Source organism: Pangasianodon hypophthalmus, chromosome 30, assembly GCF_027358585.1.
Source record: "Pangasianodon hypophthalmus isolate fPanHyp1 chromosome 30, fPanHyp1.pri, whole genome shotgun sequence".
In the NCBI taxonomy this organism is placed as follows: Eukaryota; Metazoa; Chordata; class Actinopteri; order Siluriformes; family Pangasiidae; genus Pangasianodon; species Pangasianodon hypophthalmus.
The window spans coordinates 5,977,014-5,993,434 of record NC_069739.1 but is presented as its reverse complement, the minus strand read 5'-3'; the positions used below and the strand labels follow the sequence as shown (position 1 = coordinate 5,993,434).

Genomic DNA, 16,421 nt, shown 5'->3' with positions numbered 1-16,421 from the left:
CTCGCGAATCTAACCAATCAGAGCAAAGAAGGCGGTACACTAACAGCCAATCATGGGCATGAGGGCGTGGTTTTGTCCGAATGCCGTTAAGTTTCTGCTCACTACGGTGGCTCTACGCAGGCAAAAAGGCGCGGTTCTAAAAACAAAAACAACAAAACAAACAAAAATAAATAAATACTGACTCTGCTATGTATGAATAGCTATGAATGATGTTTAACAGATCTTCACCATGCATCGCTGAATGAAATCAGGCCACAAACCCATGCTAAAGCTCTATAAAAATTGTAAACTAAATAATATACTAAGTTTAAATAAAAATCAAGCATTATAATAAATAATATTCCAAAATGTAATCAAGTTACTACTAAAAATAGAAATATTACCTCAAGAAAAAAAAATAGAATAAAATAAAAATAAAAAAATGATCAATTATTAAGTAAATTACATATCAGATTTAAGATTTACAAGGGTAATCAACGATATAGTGACTTTTCTTTGTGACGAGATTATTTTATATTTTATATTATTTTTTGTGTTTATTTTGGAAGGAGTCTTCAGTTTCGGTGCTTTGTAACAGTCCGAAATAAAGCTGCACCATTAAGCTTTCAGACACGGGAAAACCTTCACGATGGAGGACTTCGCAGTTTCTCTGCTACGTGACAGCTTCAAGAGAGAGAGAGAAAAAAGAGAGGCTGATGACGGGACGAGAGTTTATAACTGTTAAGTGATATCAGGAATGAACTTGTCTTGTCTTGTGGATTATATTGTACATGTCATTTTACAGAAACAGCATTCCATCCCAATATACACAAGCTACACTATATAATCAAAAGTATGTGCACCCCTGACCATCACACCCATACGTGATTCTTCCTCAAACTGTTGCCACAAAGTCTCTGTATGCTGTAGCATTACAATTTCCCTTCACTGGAATTAAGAAACCTGTTCCAGCATGACAATGCACCCGTGCACAAATCAAGCTTCATGAACACGGTTTGCCAAGAGTGGAGTGGAAGAACTCAAGAAGCCCTGATCTCAGGCTCACTGAAAACATCTGGTATGAACTAAAACGCTGACTGCACCCCAGATCTCCTCATCTGACCTCACTAATGCTCTTGCATTACTGAATGAACACAAATCCCCACAGCCACACTTTAAAATCTAGTGGAAAGCCTTCCCAGAAGAATGGAGGTCATTATAAGGGCAAAAGGCAACTAAATCTGGAAAACAACGCTCGAAAAAGCACATATGGGCATAATGGTGAGGTGTCTATAAACTTCCTCATGAAGAACTACACTGCCATATTTTATTTTGATAAAAAAAAGATATGGATAAGAGTCACATTTTTATGCTCAATCTTCTAATATTATTAGGTAAGTTTTATATACACAAATGTAAATAGTCAGAAAGGAAGGCCAGTGTCTCCCACTTCAAAGTTGACTTGAGGATTTATTTTGAAACTATTCAAGGTCTTTCAAATCAGAAAGCAACCAGAACTATGGATACGCTCAAAGAACTAAACTCCTCTTTTCTATTGTGATTATTAAGATAAGATAAGATAAGATAAACTTTATTAATCCCCGAAGGGAAATTCTGGTAGTCTTGTAGATAAGTAAGAAAGAAAGTAGTAAAAAGTAGTGTGAGTAGTAGAAATTAGTGAGAGTAGTGAAGTAGTAAAGTAATGAGAGTAGTGATTAGTCATCTGCCATTGGCTAAGGTGTTGTAGAGCCTGATGGCAGTGGGGATGAAGGAGCTCCTGTATCGTTCAGTCCTGCAGCGCAGTGAGGTGAGTCGTCCACTGCAGCTGCTTCTCTGGTCCATCAGGGTGTTGTGTAGGGGATGGTCAGGATATTCCAGAATGGCCTCTAGCTTTTTCTGTGTGCATCTCTCCACCACGGCCTCCAGTGATTCAGACCTCATTCCAGTCACTGAAGAAGCTTTTTGCACCAGTTTGTCCACCCGCCTTGCATCCTTCTGCTTTATGCTGCCTCCCCAGCAGACTGCAGCATAAAACAGCACACTTGCTTGCTACTGTAGTTTGGTAAAACATATGTAGCATCTTCCTGCAGATGTCGAAGGACCTAAGTCGTCTTAGGAGGAAAAGCCGTCTCTGCCCTTTTTTATATTGTACATCTGTATGATGTATAAGTATGTATTAGTGTATACCCTCCTTGTTATTTTTTTTCCTTTTTTTCTTTCAGAAAATGTAAACACCACGTTTGTAACATTTCGTTACACTTTTTAATGTTAATTATTCAGCATATACAATAAAAAATAAATAAATAGATAAATAAAAGTAAAAAATAAAAAAACTACATTGCCCACAATCCAAAGCGCGGTCGCATAAAAACATCCTGACGTCACCGCGCAGGAGTGACACGCCCACTCCAGGGTGGCTACCGTGATTTCTGCAAAATGAACAATAAATCCTTGAACAGACGCGCGTGTTTGGAAGTTGATGCACACCACAGGAGCACAGTGGAGTGAGAGAGCAGGTCAGAGATCTGCAGCGGCACCGGAGAGCGCGCGGGCATGCCCGGTGACGTAGCGGCTCCGTCCGTGTGGGAAGTGGTGAGCGTGCTGGGCAGAGCGTTGTGCGCAGGCGCGGCTCTCACTGCCGCTCTCTACCTGATCCGCAGAGTGTGTTTAATAATGGCCTGGAAATCAGGAGGAGCCAGCCAAGCGGAGCTCGTCAACAACCTCCGCAGTGAGTGTCAAACCCTCTACCATGAACACTTCTTTTACTTCTCTACACATTAATCCAGGAACTCCATGACTGGAGACTGGGGTCTGTTTGTTTTTTTTTAAAAATTAAAAACTGTTGTGTTGACGACAGGGCTAGCTATAGCAACGGCGCGCGCGCGGTGCGACTCAAAAAAAAAAAAACGGCTGAGGGGAGATTTCTGTTACAGTTAGCCACTGTGTGCTAGTGCTAGCTAGTGTTAATAGTGTTGTTTAACACGGAAATATTTCCCCAAACGAACACGTCGCTCTTTTTAACGAATAATAATTGACAGTACTTTTTTTTATAATGTGCGTCACTAACTTTTCTATAGCGGCTAAGTCACTGTATAACGTTACCAGTCATGTCATGTCATGCTAACCTAGCCTCTATATATATATACATACATACACACCTACTTTGTTGCAATAATATTATTATTATTAACAACACGACGACCTATTTAAGTATGCAGAAACGTCAAATACATTTTGTTTGTCTGTTAAATGGGAACATTTATCAGTCGCCAAACATATTTTCGATATTGTTGTTTATCTGCCTGACTGCACGAGCTCACCTGACCTGAAATAACCCCTGACTCCTGACTTATAATAAATATTAAAACCAAGATATTAGAGCTATCCTGATAAACACTGCTTTACAATAATATTTTGGTAATTTTTAAAAAAATTAAATAAAAAAAATCCTGCCCCTTCATGTGTTAGCTCGGTGGGCGTGGCGGTGCAGCGGTCATAGTCATGTGACGATTTTGTTTCTGTACTCGATACATCGACGATATTACCGTTAGTGTTTGTTGTTTAATAGCTAGTAGTTTATTTTCTGTTTATATAAGCTCTTTCTCAATTCTAAGAGCGCAAAGAACGGACTTGCGTTCTCGTGAACACCGGTCTTGCCAGGATACTTTGGAAAAACAAACTCGGAAGGACAGAAGGACTTCGGACGCATCTTTTTTGCGAGAATTGAGACGTTCTGCGATCTTCCTGTTGCGTAGAAATGTCCCGGTGCATTTCTAACAGTGGGACAGAACCAGCGAACGGACAATAAACTCAACACTGCAACATTCATTCAACGGACAATAAATTCAACACTGCAACATGATGAACATAACATTATTTACATTATTATTTACATCTATTTTACGTTATTTTATTGTATGTTATATCTTTTTCTATAACGGCGTATATCGATGTAAATAAATACGTATATGTAATGTTATGAATGCTTTGTGAAAGATTATAAAGATTCTTCGTCATGCCAATAAAACATACACTTGAGTTTGAATCGGAGCACTACTGATCTTTACTTTCGCGCGCTTGGAACGGGAAATAAGTTCGACTTTTCAACAACCTCACTCTAAATCATACATCAAAATCGTTCTTATTTTTGAATATTTAGATTGTTGTCGTTAAAAAGACGTTATGGGTCAGACTTCCGTCCCGCGCCATTGTTTTGCCGCAGTGACTTCTGGGATTTCAGGCGGGTTCAGTGCGCTCGAGTCAGCATCCGATGCCTCCTCGATATCAAGAACACATCCGGGTAATTTCACGCGTCCTCAGTACTTGCGTTCTTGAGTATTGGAAATGAACTTCGGCGGTGGATGATGATGTAGAACGAGTACACGAGGACGCAAGATCGCATAAGAACGCATATTGAGAAACAGTTATTGTCTTTTTGCGTAGCCTCGCTGGTGACATCCCTTAATTAAAGGGGAAATGGGAACGGTTTTATACTGCAATGATTTTGCTGTCACAGATAAAAACTCCTACGTTATCAGTCGTGAGTCATCAGCTTTCCCAGATTGTGTAAAATGATGTTTGACCGACGACAAAGCTCTTACAGTGTCCAAAAAAAATTATATTAAAATCTCAGAGCGTGACAGCTGCAACGACGCATGTCCAAAAGCAACGAATAAAAGGACGACACGAAACTCGAAACGGTTTCCTTTCTTCACCCAGATATCGGGGGGATGTAAACTTTTGCACTCAATGACATCTGCCCTGATACATCATCAAATGTGCCAGAAGTCAGAACCCTTTTTTGTAATAAACGGCAATCTTTTCCTTGCACTAAAGGAAGGGAGCTGTCAATAAAAGTCTGATTAGAGGACCAACTTCACTATGGACCACCAACAACCAAACAACCAACCAACCAATCAGGATTAGGAAAAGTTCTGACCTGCCTGTCAATCACGTCTGCTAATTCAGGAAGCTCCTCCTCTTGCACCAGCTGGAAGGAGCTCTGAAGGGTGGGGATATTATTTGTTTGGATTTTGAATTTCAAAACAGCACACTGCTGCCAGAAGACTTGTAGATAACCGTGTGAAACATGAAACGCTGAAATATTTACAACATCTTCACACTTTAAAGGAAAAAAAATCCACCCTTCCATATTTATCTTTATAATTATTTTATTACGTTTGATCTTCAGTGGCGTCCAAGATTTAATGTAATGAAACTTTTTTTTAGTTTCAAATCTTTTCATCAACACATTGGCCTATTTTCACTTTAACGGCTTCCTGTGTTACCCACGATGCCGTTCGACTACCTGCTGATAGCGGCGCAGTGGGATTTAGCCCTCGCTTCATTTCTACTAAAGAGAGCGATGCGGCGGGGCTTTAGTGAATTCGTCTGTCCAGCTCTCTCCAGTCTTCATCTGTACAGTCTGCCCAAACATCGTCTTTCATGCTAATACTTTCAGCTTTCAGCGTAGCATCCGAGAATCAAATTCTGATTCCTGTGTTGCGCCTGTATGACGTTATCATCACGAAACGTAGCTGTTCTGACGAACACTGAAACTGACCTGCTTTGATTTCATTTGTGCCGTCGGTTTGTTAAGTGAACGAGGCAGTGCTGCCGTTCCGGTCCAGGTTTTGAGTTTTTGTATTAACATTAACATTAACATTAGTGTGTGGACGAAACCTGTACAAAGCAGACAAGTACATGGGGTTTCAGCAGCCAGAGCTGTGTGTGGGCCTGTGAAGTATTTCAGCAATGCTCCTAGCGAATATACACCCTGAGTCAAAGCTTATTATGGAAATGTTTTAATAATAGAAATCACTTCTAAATTAATTTCCAGCGTGTGACGGTATTTAATTGTTATACGTTTCCCACAGAATTCAAACACAACTTTATGTGGTTTCCTTATCGCTCTTCAAGATTTTCTCACAACAGATATTTTTACAGCTGTACTTTCGGTGTACGTTATGCATTACATTACCTGTAATATGTCAATGCAGTTCATTTTGTCTGCATTTTATCAAATATGTCTAAGAGACACTTTCCAACGCTGGAATTGCGGTCATTTTGATAAAATTTTGATTAAAAGAAGACATTTTATCTATAAAGTTGGTGCTTTTTGAGAATATGGTGACGCTTTACATATCTGTGTATCACTTTTCTTACTATAGTTCAATGTTCTTTTAAAAAGAACTTAAAATGTGTGGAATACAGATTGCAAATGCATAAAAACAAAGTTAAAAAAAAGTTAAAAAGCAAACAATTCATGTGTACAAAAAATTGCAGTCGTTTGAAAACAACTTTGTTTTCTTTTAATACAGTGTAAAAGCTATTTGAGTTATGATATTGCTATTTGTGTTACTAGTAGTAATAATAGTTAGAAGAAGAATCTGCTTTTTTTTTTTTCCCCAGTATTTCCACATATGTGTTTCTTTTAAATTTGATTATCAGAAGATTTTATGTAATGGACATAAAATCTTCTGATAATTAAAACAAGCTTCTGTCTTTGTTGCCACGGGTTACAATACGTTACAATATTCCCGTTTGCGTTAGTGGGTGTATGTGGCCTCGATTTTGCCTTCAGTGCATTTGTGGTCTCTGGTCTTGCGATCTTGCCATTTGACACTCGCGTGGCGTCCGAGCCCGGTTTGAAACGAGCTGGTGTGTTAGCGTCCTGGCTCTCGCCTCGGCTCTGCCGCATACCTGCTGGAAATAGCCAGGCCTGCACACACTGCTGGCTTTGACGTGATTAATCATCGCACAGAATGCCAATTACATAACTTAGTGCTTGTGTTTGAGGTTGAGGATATACAAGTTACCGGAATATTCGACCGGCTGCGTATCATCTGACTGCGTATTCATGTGGAACTGTATGACTTTTTTTTTCCACTGAAAAACTCAAATCTCACAAAGCACGCTCTGTCTGTCTGTGTGAAAAAGGAGAGAATGGCGTGTGTGTTTTAATTTGACTGCACAAATTGAAGTGTGTGTGTGTGTGTGTGTGTGTGTATGTGTCCGTCTCTCTTCAGAGAATGGCATCATTAAGTCGGACCGTGTGTATGAAGTCATGCTAAGCACAGACCGAGCCCATTTCTCCAGATGTAACCCTTATATGGATTCTCCACAGTCTATAGGTACGCATGATGTTGTTGGGTATACAGATGTGTGACTGTATACAGATGTGTGACTGTATACAGATGTGTGACTGTATACAGATGTGTGACTGAATACAGATGTGTGACTGCATGTTGTCTTGTTTGTTAATCGTTATTGCAATATTGGCAAAACCTCTAACTAAAATTCTGTGTCCTGTGAGCATTCTCGTCATATTAGAGGCCCCGGATAAGGCTTCTGTTCATGTTTTGATGAATCATGATGATCAGTAATTCTGGTTAAATAATGCAGAAGCTTTAACTCTTCACCGGGGGTGAGCTTGGGGTTGCTGTTATAGTAAACCGTTATTTTGCACAAAACAGCATGTCTCGGATTGTTTTATTCCTCTTATACCACAGCAAATCAACAATTAACATTTTTTTAGATGTATTAAATAACAAAAATGTCATACTGTTTATCCGTTTATAGTTACATTTAATGTTGTGGTTGTTCACAAACCAAGTTAGTTCCTGTTTTCAGATATGCTATATGGCCAAAAGTATATGGACACCTGACCATCACACCCATATGTGCTTGCTGAACATCCCCATTCCAGATTTAGTCCAGATCTTGCTGTTATAATAAGCTCCACTCTTCTGGGAAGGCTTTGCACTAGATGTTGGAGCGTGGCTGTGGGGATTTGTGTTCATTCAGCCACAAGAGCATTAGTGAGGTCAGGCACTGGGGTGTGTGAGGAGGTCTGGGGTTCAGTCGGTGTTCCAGTTCATCCCAAAGGTGTTCAGTGGGGTTGAGGTCAGGACTCTGTGCAGGACACTCGAGTTCCTTCACTCCAACCTTCACACACCATGTCTTCACGGAGCTCGCTTTGTGCACAGGGGCATCGTCATGCTGGAACAGGTTTCAGCCTCTTAGTTCCAGTGAAGGGAAATTATAAATGCTACAGCATAGAAATTCTAGACAGTTGTGTGCTTCCAGCTTTGCGTTTGGGGAAAACCCACATATGGGTGTGATGGTCAGGTGTCCACAAACCTTTGCATATATATTGGATGTTACAGCTGCTATATCCACCCTCTCTATTTAATTTTTCTTGATTTTAATAAGAGCAAAGAAAAAAAAAATAAAACACAGCTTGTCTGAATCCACAAGAATCCACCAAGCACAAAATCCTCGCTCCTAAACACTTTCCAATGCCTTAAAACATACTGACTTTTTTTTTTTTTTTAATCTGTTTATTATTGGGTACAGATTATGTGGCGGATGAGCTGCTACTATAGAAACGATAACGTAACAGAATGAGCATTAATACTATATACTCGTGATTTGAAATGCAGCCGGCACTACTGTCAGAGCTGCTGTTACAGAAAAATAATCAACACCAGTCAGAGTTGTGAATTCAACAGCGCTGTGGTATAAGTTGTTTTCAGCTACATTGCCAGCGTGCAGCAGTTTGAGGTTTATGTGTGTGTGTGTTTGTGTGTGTGTTTGTGTGTGTGTGTATCGTTACTGTTGCGAGAGCAGTTTGCTTCAGCATGCTGTGTGTTCGCTGTTCTGTGGTATAGAGTAATGAATCTGTGTACTTCTTTTGAATTTCCACAGGATACCAGGCAACCATCAGTGCGCCACATATGGTATGTTCCAAGTCTCTGTAGGACATGATACTGGCACATTTTTTATTTTTTTATTTATTTATTTTTTGGAGGCAACATTAGATAGCCATCAGCCTTCAGTGAGAAATAAATCATAAACAGCTAGATGGAAATATAAATATCACTCAAGACTCTGCTTCATGTCTTGACTAAGAGCAACAGCCTCACACAGCCTAACACACTCACATGGCTCATTGCTTTAAGCGACATCTCATTCCAGTTCTGACAGAATAACGAAGGTATAAATATAGACGAAAGCTGTGAAGTGTTTCACATTTGCTCTCAGTCATGCAGAACGACGTAACGACACTGCTCAAGTGGACATGTGGCAGTAACACGTAAGCAGACGTCACAGACCAATTTATTTCATTTGCAATTTTATGTAATTATGTAGCAACTCGATACCTTTCATAAAGCATCACGCAGTTTGTTTTTCCTAACAAACCAAAGCCAGCTAGCTAGCATTAGGTAGCTAGATGAACGTTTACCGAAACACCAGCTTGTATTTAAACGTTAGTTTACTAAAATGATTATAAAAACATATCAATGTTTACAGAATATACTGTACATGTTTTCAGACTTCCTTCATTCCTCATGATTCGCGCTTTAACATCCTTACACCCGCAATAAGGCTTTGCTCAAGATGGATCTGTGGGACTGCACTTAGATATCATTCAGAAGTGTTCCCAGCTAAAGAACCGTTGCTTTTTTTTCTTTCTTTCTTTTTTTTTTTTCCTCCCAGAAGATTTCTTTAGGGCAACAGCAGCTGGCAATGTTGCCTCTAAATGCTGACAGTGCAAAACAGGCGTCAGACTTTTTAAACAAAGCTGATCATTTGAATCCAAATAGCATACAATTGGACTCCTGCCATGAGAACAGGTGCTGATATCTCTGTGTTTTGCGTGTGTGTGTGTGTGTGTGTGTGTAGCATGCATATGCACTGGAGTTGTTACATGATCAGCTATATGAAGGTGCCAAAGCTCTGGATGTGGGATCAGGCAGCGGCATCCTGTCAGTCTGTTTCGCCAGGATGGTGAGTCACAAATCAGCTTCTTGCGCTATCACTGTGTGACGTCTTTTTTTTTTTTTTTTTTCCATTGCGCTTCTTTAATGGGCTCTTTGAGGTGATGAGAACAGTGTGTCACTTGCTTTGATAATTTATCTTTTCATTAACTATCAAGCAGTCAATTTTAGTGCATCAGTAGAGCCACTGTTATATAAAAAAAGGTGATAAGGTGAAACCTGTGATATCTCAGAAAAGTGTATCGTGGCACACTTCATCACACAAATTTATCATTAAATTTATAATTTATTCACATAATGGATCACCTATATTTTCCCCAGTTGTGGCATTTTGCTTGATGTGTTTTGACTTGCAGGTGGGGCCAAAGGGAAAAGTCATTGGGATTGATCACATAAAGGAACTGGTGGACGACTCAATCAACAACGTTAAGAAAGATGACCCGACACTGATCTCATCAGGACGCATCAAACTTCTCGGTAAGGTAAAGTTCTACAGTTGCAGATTCTTAAAAGTGTCCTAGATACTTTCCCTGAAGCTTCATCCTCACATCCACTATATGGCCACCTGACCATCACACCCATATGTCCTTGTTGAACATCTCATTCCAGATTTAGTCCCCTCTTTGTCACTATAACAGCCTCTACTCTTCTGGGAAGGCTTTGCACTACATTTTGGAGCGTGACTGTGGGGATTTGTGTTCATTCAGCTACAAGAGCATTAGTGAGGTCAGGCACTGGGGTGTGTGAGGAGGTCTGGGGTTCAGTCGGTGTTCCAGTTCATCCCAAAGGTGTTCAGTGGGGTTGAGGTCAGGGCTCTGTGCAGGACACTCGAGTTCTTTCACTCCAACCTTCACACACCATGTCTTCATGGAGCTCGCTTTGTGCACAGGCGCATTGTCATGCTGGAACAGGTTTGTGCCTCTTAGTTCCAGTGAAGGGAAAGTATAAATGCTACAGCATACAGAGACATTCTGTACAATTGTGTGCTTCAAACTTTGCGGCAACACTTTGGGGAAGAACCACATATGGGTGTGATGGTCAGGTGATCACAAACTTTTGACCATATAGTGTGTATGGATAGTTTTGAAAGTAGTTTTTTTCCTGCATTTTGGCTTGCTGTAAACATGAAAACTGTGTTTTGGTTCACCTCAAACTCAGCTTTTTGAAGACACCCTTCAGTATTCATTCTTCTGTTTTAACTGTTTTAATGTTGATGTCACTGCGTAGGCCCTCTGCGGGTTTTGCGTATGATATGAATATGTTGCTGACTTGGTTGTCACTTTGTGGCCTGTAATTTTTTTTACTTGCTAACGTGTTTCGCAATTGAATTTCACTTTGTTTCATTATTACAACCGCTTGCAGAGGCGACAGAGTATTACACATATGTGCTGTACTGCTCCTCTCTCTACTGCTCTATACGCAGCTCTTAACGTTATTCTTGAGGCGTCTGACGGAACAGTTCGTGGCATACTGTCACCACCTACTGGGCTGACGTGCTCATGTGAGCGTTTCCAAATCGTTTTTGTGTTTTCGTGTGGAGATGTTTCCCAAGATGCGGTTCGTATGGACGAGAATTACGTTTTCGAAAAAATCAGTATACGTTTAGATGGGGCCTGAGAGCTTGATGTAAATTATTGTCAAATCATTGTTACACTACATTCATTTATTCATTTGCTAGTAAGGCAAAATCCAAAAAGCTAGTCTATATACTTCCTTTCTTTAGGATTTACTTTATTTCTCAGCACTTGCCTTGGTCGCTAATGTACTTACCTAGGCTTTGAGTTCATCTTTGTTAGTTACCACCTAGACCACTTGTACAAGCATCATTAGTCTGCAGTCTTTCAGGTTTTAAATTACAAATTGTCCATGTGATTTGACCTCTAATCCAACCTGGCGCTTGGTGCTAGCACAGACACTTTACCACCGAGCTAACACTTCCTCATTTAATTTCTTATAAATTTGTCTAAAAAGTTTAGAGTGGATTTGTTTCTGCACAAATGCATCTGTTGAATGATTAACGAATATCACTTGGGTTACCTTTGTAGCTCAAGTTTGTCGATCTGCTAAGAGCCTAAAGAGGATCTGTTGTAAATACAAAAGCACAGGTGCTAAATTATTCAGCAGTGCGTGTCTGAATCCTGGTCTTTACGCACTCAAATAGCATCACAGCGAGGTTGGCATCGCTACGGCAACCTGCCCATCTGTTCAGAGAAGAAGTGGGCACTGAGGCTGCATAGGTCATGGGACCTGACTGTGTGTGTGTGTGTGTGTGTGTGTGTGTGTGTGTGCAGTTGGAGATGGCAGGCTGGGCTATCCGGAGGAGGCTCCCTATGATGCGATACATGTAGGAGCTGCAGCTCCCTCTGTTCCACAGGCTGTAAGTTCCACCCTGAAACTCAAGCATAGTTCCAACATCCATACATTTATACACTGATACACTGAAACGAGCCCAAGTAGATAATATGCACGCAATTGTTACCACAGACACCTGAAAACACGGTCCCTCCCCGAAAGTTCTGCGTGCTTGAGGACAGCTACATTCTAATTAATCATGGCTGTATATCAGTACGCCCACAGCGTTTTGTTAAACTCTTTCATCCACAGTTGAGTAATCTGAAAACGCAACTGGGGTTGTATTTTAGCAGTGCAGGATCTGCGTAGGCTGTCAAAAATGTCAAAATCTCCTGCGCCATCGTATCATCCAAACACAGAAGAATGCATATACGCTTCTAGCGAGCTGACAGCCGACAACGTTTTGAGTAGATTAGGTTATAAATGCAGCGGCGTCTTTTAGTGGAACTGGAATGAAACCTTTCAGCACAGTCTGCTAATTTGTTCACTTTTTTGGGGTTAAGCAGAGTTTAAATGCTTCACTTAAAATTACAATTGATCTGCTAGTTTAGGACTTTCTAACTTAGATAAAACATAGATAAATTAAGACAGGATTTCCTTTTGTAATATAAATCTGTGTACTTGTATCTTGCACATAACTTTCTCTAATATGGCTTCTGATCTGTTTGACACGTTACCTGCAAAAATGCTACACACATATTTTGTTATTTGTAATAACAAGCGTTCATGTTTATTGCGGCATGCATACTCAGTAGTGTTGTTGTTGTTGTTGTTGTAGTGTGTTGTAAGGTTGCTGCGTGTCTCCCGTAGTTACTGGACCAGCTGAAGCCTGGCGGGCGTCTCATCCTGCCAGTCGGACCAGCTGGAGGGAACCAGATGCTGGAGCAGCATGACAAGCTGGAGGACGGCAGCACCAAAATGAAGCCCCTCATGGGGGTGATTTACGTGCCTTTAACAGACAAAGACAAGCAGTGGTCCAGGTGGAAGTGACTTCCTGTCCCTCTCTTCCCCCTCCCTCCTTTCCCCAGGGAACAGGTGAAATGGTGTGGTCTGGAGCAAGACAAGGCTGCCTTTGCTGCAAGTCGCCTGTGGTTTTTTTTTTTCTTTTCTTTTTTCTTTTTTTTTTTGCGCACCTTCTCCATACCATGACGAGCGTCTGCACGTTTTTTCCCTTAACCTCTGCCTCCCGCTTCGCTCTAAATTATATAGGAAAAAAAAGATTTTTTTTTTTTTTTTAATAATATGATTTTTTTTAACCAGTTTCTTCATTGCATTTTGCGATGGCTTGACTTTAAGTTAAGACTCCGTCAGTGCTTTAGACCAGAAGCATGTCTCCCATAAGCTCCCATGAGTTTACATCTATGCTATGTTTACATGCAAAGATTAGCGTTCAGAATTTTTTAAAATCATATGGAAGTCTGTTAAAAAAAAAAAAAAAAAACCTCCACATGCATGTTAGATGCGATCTGAACCACATTCAGGTGGTGCTTTTTTTTATTTTTTGAGTTAACAAGTGTTATACCACATCGCTGTTGCGTTCGGCATTCTGATTGGTCAGAAGGTGTTGATTACTTTTCTAAAACAGCAGCATTGACAGTAGTTGCAGCTCTAATTCAAAACACAGGTTTATGTTTAGACTGTCCTTCTTACAGCCTATCGTTTCTATAGTAACAGCTCGGTCACAGGACACTCCCCAGACTCTAAGCTTAAATAATAAACGAAATAAAAAAGTTTTTCTTTGTTAAAAATTTAAAACGGTGATGCTTATTTAAGTTGACATGGGAAAGTCTTCCAGGACGGAGGATTTTGCAGTTTCCCAGTCACATGACAAGCTGCCTTGTCTCATTAAATTCAATAGAAAGTGAGCAAACAACTGTATACAGCTGCTGGGAAGTAATTTGTTAATTTAATTTTGTTCCACAAAATTAAATGCAACTATAAAGAGATAAAAAGTATGACGTTCTTTAAGAAACAAAAAATGAATATTCGTCGTGAGAAGTGCCAATCCCAGCAAAATGTCCTCTAAAACTCCTCATTAAAAGGAAAGTGGAAGTCATTCCATCATTCTGCCTTGAGGAATTAGTCGGATATCCATCACTCCCCCTCCATCCAAGCTCACAATTATTTTTAAACATATTAATATCTGGAACACAAAACCTTTCTGTAGCCAACATGTCATGATGCAAGCCTACACACTGTGTACTGAATTACTTTACATATTAACATCCTCGTTTGATTGGATCGACCAGCTGGATCACTGTAGTCCGATTTAGGTATGAAGGCTTTTCATTTTTGAAAAATGAGCTATCCATTAGATCAGCAGATTGTTAGTCTGCATGTAAACGTAGCTGTTGTTGAAAAGGTTTTGTTAATAACCTGGTACAAGTCATATGTTAATTTTGGACTGACAAGAAGTTTGGGAATGGCTAATATTGTGTGTGTGTGTGTGTGTGTGTGTGTGTGTGTGTGTGTGTATATTAAATGAATGTGAGGATCTGAACGTGAGCATGCTCCGTACTGACACTGCACATCTACTGGGATAGACAATTTGAGTGTGTGTGTGTGAGTGAGCGAGAGTAACTCTTTTCTTTTTGTCTTTCGTAGGGATGAACTCTAAAACAACAGTCTGGCAATATTCAGCATCATACATACAAATACACACACACACACACACACACACACACACACAGCATCCATCTGGACTTAACAACTAACGACAAGATGGTAAACGGATGACGAAGAAAAGCCACGCTCTCTGCACTCTTGCTCTCGGGACAGTCTGACCGCTGTGTGGCCAAAGAGGCCTCAGGATGGAAGAAAAAATAAAGACTGCTTGAAAAAAAAAAAAGGAAAAAAAACTAAATGAGGGGCTTTGTCTTGACATTTTCATGCCTGCAGTTTGCTTAGGATTTGTGAATTGTTCTTTTTCTCATTGTTGATTTGCAGGTGCACTTTTTTGTGAGAACTACAGTATTGCAGCTGATTCTTTTTTTTTGTTGGTTTTTTTTTTTCTTTTTTTTTTGTTTACATGTGTTCCAGCTTGTTTGGAGCTGGTGCTGTTTTGGACTATAGGAGTGGGAGTGATATTAAAGGATAAGTCCACACTCTGTTCTCTGCTCATGTTAAAGGGGCGCTCATGAAACCATGCTGAATGCATTTTTTTTTTTTTTCCTGGACATGTCTAGTTAGGTTTGTAAAACGTTCTGAAAGTTGGGCTGGGAATTTGTAGAGAGTAGATTTGATTGGTAGCTAGGGCTGCGACTGAGATTAGATCAATGAAGTGTTCTTGATCAGGGTTTATCAGACTTATCATTAGAGATCAATTCCTCCCTGCCCCCAACCTTTCCTTTCTGCTAATTAGCTACAAAAATCGTAAGGATTACACAATAGTACATTACCACAATCTGAAAAACACTAATATAATAAATGAAAATGAAAAGATTTACCAGTCACATTAGTATAGTTCTTTATGCACTATTGGTCATGAACCTCAAAGCGGTTCTTCTGAAAAATATTTCACTTTCTTTTACGCAAGCGCATCGGTTCGAGATGAATTTCTTAGGAACAGTTCTTACTCGTGAAGCGGCGTGTACATTTCCCGAGCCTCAGCTCCAAATCTCCATTCAGACCCCATTCACAGCTGCAGCACAGTTTAGCGTAGATCTGCTCAGGCTGGTGTGACACTATTTTAACCCTAGCTGATTAACAAACAGCTCGTTGCTAATGCCATCCTATACCAACCGCTTACATTTGCTCTGTCCAACATGCTCCAGAGGTTCACCGCCGCGTGCAACGAGCACACACACGTGTTAAAACGCTCTCTCTTCCTCTCACACAGATGCACATACACGCAGGGCTGAGCTTGTGTCCCCTTCCACTGTGGACATGCTGGCTGTCACCATGCTGATTGTGACACACACGTGGCTTTGTACAAATAAAACCCAACACAGTGCAAACCATTCCGTCTCCCGCTTCCTTTTCCTTTTCAACATCACAGCCATCACACGTCAAGGAAGTGTTAATGCAGCTCGCCTGTTCTGGCATGTTACGGTCACCCTTATGTTCATTAGTGCGGGGGTTTTGGTAGCCAGGTACACTCTCAGTACGGCTTTATTTCATTTCATTATTCCTAATTAAATGTGTACATTAATGTTGTATCTATTTAGTAGAGCCTAGAACTATTTATTCCTGATCTTTCCACAAACACATCAGATTTAAGTGGATGTTATTTATAGCGTTTTTGAGTTATCGAGGTGTGGATTAATCTAAGTGACCAGTCAAATATGCTAATAAGAGTAAGAACTTGAT

General features: G+C 40.3%; 1 protein-coding gene across 3 annotated transcripts; it reads left to right on the top strand.

The window, feature by feature from the left end:
* Window positions 1-2,441: 2,441 nt before the first annotated feature.
* On the top strand, window positions 2,442-16,072 carry pcmt (protein-L-isoaspartate (D-aspartate) O-methyltransferase). Of its 3 annotated transcripts, none has more exons than XR_004577623.2 (8): window positions 2,442-2,707; window positions 7,008-7,112; window positions 8,689-8,720; window positions 9,667-9,771; window positions 10,118-10,238; window positions 12,053-12,138; window positions 12,924-13,190; window positions 14,718-16,072. XR_004577623.2 is itself a non-coding variant. In XM_026917737.3 (8 exons), the coding sequence occupies exons 1-8, from the start codon at window positions 2,533-2,535 to the stop codon at window positions 14,728-14,730; spliced, it is 807 nt and encodes a 268-aa protein (XP_026773538.1). In that variant the 5' UTR covers window positions 2,442-2,532; the 3' UTR covers window positions 14,731-16,072. The 3 variants fall into 3 exon arrangements, 2 of the variants coding, with proteins under 2 accessions (XP_026773538.1, XP_026773539.1); XM_026917737.3 differs by having other exon boundaries at window positions 12,924-13,093; XM_026917738.3 differs by having other exon boundaries at window positions 2,443-2,707; window positions 12,924-13,148.
* Window positions 16,073-16,421: the final 349 nt, after the last annotated feature.

Bases quoted from the DNA above. Each gene is read 5' to 3' on its own strand.
- pcmt (XM_026917737.3), top strand. From the start codon at position 2,533: ATGCCCGGTGACGTAGCGGCTCCGTCCGTGTGGGAAGTGGTGAGCGTG. The intron at 8,721-9,666 runs GTATGTTCCAAG...GTGTGTGTGTAG, and splicing joins CCATCAGTGCGCCACATATG to CATGCATATGCACTGGAGTT. The intron at 9,772-10,117 runs GTGAGTCACAAA...TTTGACTTGCAG, and splicing joins CAGTCTGTTTCGCCAGGATG to GTGGGGCCAAAGGGAAAAGT.